Genomic DNA, 7,792 nt, shown 5'->3' on the forward strand with positions numbered 1-7,792 from the left:
TTAACTTTTCTTTATCCAAATATGTAATGCAAAATAAAAGAAATCTCGATCGGCGATCACTGAAACGCAGCTAGCAACTGTATACTCGAAAAAGCAATGTTGCCACTTTTTCTCTTTAAACCATGTTCGAATCGTGGAAATTTTGGAAGATCACAGGGTTGCTTTTAGCATTTAGATTCTTAATGCAAAAATGTAGTTGCATTTAGTTGCATTTAGGTGACGAATTTTGTATGGATAAATGTACATTTTAGAGTAGCATTTAGAGCTAAATGCGCTAAATGTGCTTTTACGCGTAAGCAAAAACAGCCTATTATTCTTCATCTTAAGCGCCACGGAGACAATCAAATAAATACGTCAAGCTTTGCGTATGTGTGTGAGGTTTGCTCGTGGCTTGCCCGCAGACGTTCAAATAAACGCGTCAATCACCACTTTGTATTATGAATACGCAGTGTTCGTTTGTTAGCACGATGTCATCGGATGAGTATTTGTTTTTAATTATTATATCATTCATGGCATAATTTTATATGTTATATGTTATAAATTAATATTTATTACATTTCATAAAGCTNCGGATGAGTATTTTGTATTTGTATTTGCATTTAGAGCTAAATGCGCTAAATGTGCTTTTACGCGTAAGCAAAAACAGCCCATTAGTTTGCTCGATTTGTAAGCAAAGCTTCTCAGCGGTGAAAATATACTATTGTGAACAACCTAAACGAGCGAAATTCACAATAGCGTTATTCTTCATCTTAAGCGCCACGGAGACAATCAAATAAATACGTCAAGCATTGCGTATGTGTGTGAGGTTTGCTCGTGGCTTGCCTGCAGACGTTCAAATAAACGCGTCAATCACCACTTTGTATTATGAATACGCAGTGTTCGTTTGTTAGCACGATATCATCGGATGAGTATTTGTTTTTAATTATTATATCATTCATGGCATAATTTTATATGTTATATGTTATAAATTAATATTTATTACATTTNTGAGGTTTGCTCGTGGCTTGCCTGCAGACGTTCAAATAAACGCGTCAATCACCACTTTGTATTATGAATACGCAGTGTTCGTTTGTTAGCACGATATCATCGGATGAGTATTTGTTTTTAATTATTATATCATTCATGGCATAATTTTATATGTTATATGTTATAAATTAATATTTATTACATTTCATAAAGCTAGTAAGCATTGATAATGAGCAATCAAACATAAAACCATTTTTTTTCTTGTCCGCACACTTCCTCACCACGACGCCCAGAAGGCAAGCGAGCTTGTTTTTTGTCAAGCATAACGCGAGACGGTCAAATAAACAGTCATCAAATTCAAATATCAAAATTTTTTGATTTTCATCAATCATAGCCGGCAACGAGTCGGTGTGGTGTACGTGTAGCCGACAAAACCCACTGGGAAAATAGGTAAGCACCTTACGAGGTAAGCCATGTTTCCTTTCAGTTTTTAGTACCAAAATTAGTTGCTTTCGCGTAGCTGTTAATTGTGCATGTTTAACCAAAACTTTCAGGTTTTTGCGTTAGCGTACGGAAAAAACTTGCAAAGTAGGCGAAATTGAGAGGGCAAAGTGACATTTCATTTTGAGGGGAAGCTGCAAAAATTTTTGCCAACAGCGATTTGCCAACAGGAAAATAGCTGATCAAAAACAGCTGGTTTGTATTTAGGCAAATCAGAAAATGGAATTTGATGGTTTGGAAGTTAAAAATGATAAAATTCGACTAATAGTACTTGTAAGAAGTAAGTAATAATAATAATAATAGTTCGGCGCTTACACATATGTTAGTGTTTGGCCAAGCTTCTTCTCCGACTTGTGGCGTGCGCCTTGATGTTGTCACACAAAGCGGAGGGACCTACAGTTTTACGCCGACTCCGAACGGCGATTGTATTTTTATGAGAAGCTGTTTTTCATGGCAGAAATNGGGACGACCGCTGTTAAGAAAAAACCTTTTTCTATATTTTTTGGGGTGTTGCTTTGACCAGGGCTTGAACCTGCTTACCACTACACCACAGCGGCCGACTAGTAAGTAGTTATTTGTTTAATCAATAAACTGTGTCAGGATACCACTTTGTGATGAGTTTTCGTACGTTTTAAATTTTACAATTTTGAATGTAAACAAAAATTATATCAGCTGTTCGTCAACTTGCAAGTTTCTGCAAATTTTCTGTTCGCGTACTGTTTTGGATATTTTTCTCTTGTGAGAGAACAGGTGACATTTCGCGGGAATTTGGCAGTTGTTAGGGACACGATATTGAACAGAAAGTATCGATTTGGTACTCATTTAAAATATCGCTTTAAAAATATCGGGTACCCATTAATATCGGAATAAAAAGACTCGATATTTCAAATATCGATACCAAAATCCAAAAAATGTATATGAATATAGGTCTCGTATATAGGCCGCTTTGGTGTAATGATTAGAAGTGCTCAAAACTTGAAAATGAAAAACAGCTTCCCAGTAAAACAAAATCGCCGTTCAAAGTCGCCATAAAACTGTAGGGACCCCTTTTGTGCCACATTAATAGCCCGAACACAATGAAAACGACGAGCTATGGACCATAGCTGTCAAATTATTTTAACACGTACTCTTATGTAGATTTTGGTCAGATTAGATCTAGAGTGTGTAGCCAGATTAGATCTATTTCTATTTTTCCAGCGACAGATTAGGTTCTTCCTCTTCTTTTGTGTCAAACTCGTACAAATTCATGATGTTGCCGATGCATTCAAAAAAAATCATGTCGCTATCGACAAAGCGTTTAGACAATGAAGATAACAAATTGGAAGCTGTGGCCCGTAGCTCGTCGTTTTTAATGTGTTCAGAACTTAAGGCGCACTTTACAAATCGGAGGAGAATCTCGCTCAAACACTAACATATTGTGTAACAACACGTAGAGATTGAGGTCTTGTCTTAAAACACCGAAGTCGCGGGTTCAAATTCCACAACATGCAATCCTAACTATATTGCACATTTCTGCTCTTAAAGCCCAATTTATTATTAATTGGTAAGAACATTATCCTTGTAATGTGAGTGTTGCGAAGACATTAATAGTAATACGAACCTTGTTATAAAATTAAGGTTAAATGAAAATCCGCGTGTCTTTTCTTTAAAAGTTCCGAATTTAATCGAGTTTTTTACAAAAAATACAATTCTCAGTTGTCATTACAGGGTTGCAAAAGGTAAAACAATTCAATGTTCAGTACAACATCACAGGGCTGCAAAAAGTTAGTAGAAAAGTAAAAGACTATGCAATAATATTGAACAGTGAGTTTAATACATTCGATACGATACTAGGGTTCTGGTACTCGATTCCAAAACATATCGTATATATTTAAAACTATTGAGTAGAAAATATCGGTATCGAATGCCAAAAGTATCGATATGGTATCAAAATTCGTGTCCCTAGCAGTTGGATGTTTTTTACTGGAGATTTTAAACGAACGTACCTATTGTCATCATGGCTAATGCCATCTACTAGTAAAGCGCAAAATGGACACCTCCGACGACACATTACGTTGTACGTTGCAAAGTAATGTGCAGTCGAAGTTATTTCCAAGCGCCGAACTACTTCGGGCGACTGCTCTGCATTACACGTATTTTACTTTGTAAAGCGGCTCGGAGGTGTCTGATACCAAATGTACATTCTTAATTCCTACTTACATAAGGCGGCCACGTCTTTGTTAAAGTAATGGCCATTCGGCAGGGAAGTGGTAAGGGCCGCCAGGCGAAGGGCAGCAACTTACAATACACCCGGCTGTCATTACCATGTCACTAACAAATATCCCTTACTTTAACAAAAATGTGTAATGCAGAGCAGTCGCTATGACTAGTTCGGTGCTTGGAAATAACTCCGGCTGCACGTTATTTTGACAACGTAATGTGTCGTCGGAGGTGTTCATTTTGTGCTTTACTATTAGATGAAATTGGCCAAGATGACAATTTTGCTACTAAAAACTGAAAGAAAACATGGCTTACCTCGTAGGGGGCTTACCTAGGGCTTGTTCGAGTTGCAATCACAACCGCAGTGTTGTGCGAATTATTAAAGTATCATGATCTGTGTGAATTTCCAGCAATGTGGTATCAGTTGGGCAGTTGCAACAATGTTGCCATTTTTCATCAGTACGGCAGTAATGCCGCTTTTATTACGTGCCTCGAACAGGCCCTATTTTCCCAGTGGGAAGCCAACGACACCAATACACTTAAAGCGTTGATAAAGATATTTGATCGTCTCCGTGGCGCTGAATGAGCGCAACACAAAATGAAAATTCGTTCGATCAGCACTTTCGACTACACTCTAAGATCAAATGCAACTCATAATAGGGGCCAAAATACATATACATTTTTTACATTTTTAAACATTTAATTCAAATACGGGTGCCGTTAAAGTTATGCGTATGTATGTACTAAATTTTTTGTAAAATAGCGCTGGCCATTGTTTTTGATGTGAGAAAGGAAACCGGTTTAAAATCCATCCTCGTCATCCTCTGCCATTTCTTTAGCTAATTCTAAATCTTGCTGTTCACGCTCCCGGCGCTCTTCGGCGCTTTCAAGATCTTTCCCATAGGATTTCGGAGGGTAACGCATCGCTTTCACACTTTGGTTATGCAAATCAAGGCAGAATGTAATACGTTCATGAAAAGCCAACTGAGGTTCACGAGTGCTGTATATATCAGTACTTTCTTTGCTTCGCATATAATTTTGTTCTGGATCGAGAGTAGCTTCAATAACGCCATCCCGAATGGCTTTAGATACAACAAATTCTGCATCCTCTGCTGAATCCAGCATTAGGCGTTTTGCGATGTCATTTGGAGAAATGCGTGAATAGGAAAGTCCAATTGAGCGTATGGCAGTTTTTATAACATTGTGCCTAAGTCGAATAATGAGAGTGTAGGTGTGATCCTGTTGAAATTTAGGACCGTAGTTTTCAACTACCTCCCCAAATCTCTTTAGATTACCCAAACGGACTGCTTGAGTAAGTTGGAAATATGGAGCAAGTGATTTTCGTAGTGCTGCCTGCCTGAAAATTTGTCTCTCAGGTATATTTCCCAACAGCAACTCGACAACTATGATCAATTTCTGTACAGTTTGTCTAAACCCAACGGCTGCATTTTGTGGAGCTTTGCGCAGTGCTTGTACCAAGTGTTTATGCGCATCGCTGTATTCCAGCTTCGCTGCTTTGATACGGCCTAGGTAATACAAAAACCTTGCCCATTCATTGTTACTAGCCGAAACTGGGAAAACAGACTTCTTTACTAGTTTATCAGCTTGGTCGTAAAGTGAATAGTGCAAATAATTTCGAAGCAAACAATTAATAAGAACTGCTTGTCCTTCGAAATCATTTCGGAGCGTAGCCGTTCGCAGGCGAGCATGAAGAAATCCTCTTATAGTTTCAAGACAGCTATTGAGTTCCGTGACTCGAGAGTAGTAAAAATACGATTTTGCTCCAATCAAATCTAAAGTACGCCGATTTTGCCCCGCTATTTTAGACATAAGAGCTTCAGAACATAAAACTGCACGTTTTATATCACCCTCGTCGATAAGTTTCACTAGTAAAAGCAAATAAAAGTATGCGTCCACTTCGGCGATTGGAGACTTTGAAGCAGAACGGCTTCGCGGAACATCAGGCTCTATAACCCCGACCGGAGTATTTGGAATCAAACTTAGAGCAGTTTCTCGTTCCGTACCGGCTGGATAAATAGATTGAATAAGGTTCTTGAAAATAGCTGCACTAAGTTTCCGACGTGTGTTTGGAAGCGAACGTAGAACTCTCAAAATGAATCTAATAAAGTAACCGATCATTATTTTTATTATTAGTATGAAAGTTTTTTTTTTACCTCGATTCTTTAGATGCTACGGCCCTTTCAATTTGGCGTATCTGCTCGCGGACTTCCAAGACGGTGGAAACGCCTTGATCTTTTTTCGCATCTCCTACAGTTTCACTGGAAGGTTCCACATCCATTTCAACGTCCTGGCCTGTACCTTCAACACTATTAGTCATTTTGCTCCTTATTTCTTAATTTATAAATAAATTCACGAACGAACAAAATTCAAGTTTACCCAAAAATTGTCGAGTAATGACAAAGAGTGAAACGCAACGAAAGTGAAACGCATACATGTCAAACGAAATGACATTTCCACTATTTGTAACGCTGTGACCACAGTATACAGTAAACCAGCCATTGACAATATGCTTACACCCGATTTACATGATTCAAGTACTTGAAAGCAATTCTTGCTCATTCTCTTTTGTGTTTTCTATTTGCTTTTACACGTTTCAATTCTGTTGAATTCAAGTTTTTGGTTCTGGGAAGCAACGAAAATGCCAAAAGCAATGCAAGAAAGTTGAAACGACTTGACGGTACAGACGCATGTGTACTCGTCCCTTTTCTTCTCACCCCCTCTCTTCCACATGCGAGCAGAATTGAATTCAATACTTGAACTGTGTAAAAGCAGTCTTATTTGAAAATTAATACATGAAATATTGTGCATGTATAGGATTCTTTTGTCATTAACCCATAGGCAATGACTGGTGCAAAAGTACCCACAAATGTTTGTTGATATATTTGAAATGTCGACATTCAGATTTTGGCGAAGAGCGTGCGTGGGTCGTGCGCGTCTTTTTGTGAAATACCTGTGTTTAAGTACAGTGCGTTCAATTTTTTGCAATTGTCTTTGGCTTTTTGTGTGCGCGTGTAAATTTCTGTTTTAATTAAAGCGTGTGTCTTCGATTAACAAATATTCTGGGGAAGCATAAGAATTAGGTGAGTAATCTTGGCAAAACTTTCTTATTGTTTTTTGTGGTAGTGGTTAATAGGAAAAATCTTAAGTTGCCTGTTAAAAAAAAAGAAAAAAGTGCCACTTAGGGCGCTGAAGAAAATGAGTAGTTTGGCGTCGCCGACTCCATGGTCGGTGACGTCTATTGAAGATGAAACTGAAGATATTAACTCTAAAAAGCAAAAAATCAGCATTGATGATGCTGGTTCGGATTTTTATGAGCTCTCTGCTAGTGGAGGGCTAGTGAAATTACATGAAAAAGAAGGAAAAACGTGTAGTGGAAAAATAACGGTAGAACAAAATAATGATATGGTTGTTGAAACCGATGCAGGAACAGCAACGGGACCGAAAACGCAGGTGGCTGTGGTACAGTTAGACCAAATCAAAGTACAAGAGACGAAACTGACACAGTGTTATACCCTCAACACTTTAAGGGTGAAATCTTTGTGTTGGTTGATGCGTCAGCCAACACACAGATGACAAACAAAAAAGTCTCAACTGGTCTGACTTTATTCAGCCAAATTAAAGATCTGAGAATTAAAGACATGGACCTTATTACTGCCATTGGCAAAACGTTATACAAAGTTACTTTTAAAAATACCTTTGCGGCCAACAATTTTATAAGTGATGAAAAATTTTCCAAAGAGGCTTAAGACCGTTTATACCCCGAACGGCCTTAGAAATGTATGGAGTTGTAAGGGGCATACCCACGTGCTTTGAGGAAAATGAAAAAATAAAAAAAAAATTAAATAAAAAAGGAAGCTAGGTCCACCATTCCGATATGTTCTGTCAGACGCTTCAATAGAAAAGATACCATAAGTAATTCATATGTGCTGACAACTTCGGTCAAAATTGGTTTCACTGGTGATGACATTCCCAAATTTATAATTTACAATTATACAAAGCTCTCTGTTGACTTTTATATTCCCCCCTTGAGACAATGCGACAATTGCGGCCGTCTTGGTCACACCAAATTGTCATGCAAAGGTAAAAAGAGGTGTGTTATGTGCGG

General features: G+C 38.0%; 1 protein-coding gene across 1 annotated transcript; it reads right to left on the reverse strand.

The window, feature by feature from the left end:
* Nucleotides 1-4,354: 4,354 nt before the first annotated feature.
* Nucleotides 4,355-6,113, reverse strand: Rpn3 (regulatory particle non-ATPase 3). The gene is made up of 2 exons (XM_017632336.1): nucleotides 5,841-6,113; nucleotides 4,355-5,785 (listed from the first exon to the last, which is right to left on the reverse strand). The coding sequence occupies exons 1-2, from the start codon at nucleotides 6,002-6,004 to the stop codon at nucleotides 4,468-4,470; spliced, it is 1,482 nt and encodes a 493-aa protein (XP_017487825.1). The 5' UTR covers nucleotides 6,005-6,113; the 3' UTR covers nucleotides 4,355-4,467.
* Nucleotides 6,114-7,792: the final 1,679 nt, after the last annotated feature.

Source organism: Rhagoletis zephyria, unplaced genomic scaffold, assembly GCF_001687245.7.
Source record: "Rhagoletis zephyria isolate East Lansing unplaced genomic scaffold, Rhagoletis_zephyria_1.1 Rzeph_scaffold_00005, whole genome shotgun sequence".
Taxonomy (NCBI): domain Eukaryota; kingdom Metazoa; phylum Arthropoda; class Insecta; order Diptera; family Tephritidae; genus Rhagoletis; species Rhagoletis zephyria.

What these genes read in the sequence shown, in the direction of transcription:
- Rpn3 (XM_017632336.1), bottom strand. Translation starts at nt 6,004, where the DNA reads ATGACTAATAGTGTTGAAGGTACAGGCCAGGACGTTGAAATGGATGTG. An exon ending in GTAGCATCTAAAGAATCGAG is followed by an intron (nt 5,786 to 5,840) that starts GTAAAAAAAAAA and finishes TTACTTTATTAG; the next exon opens with ATTCATTTTGAGAGTTCTAC.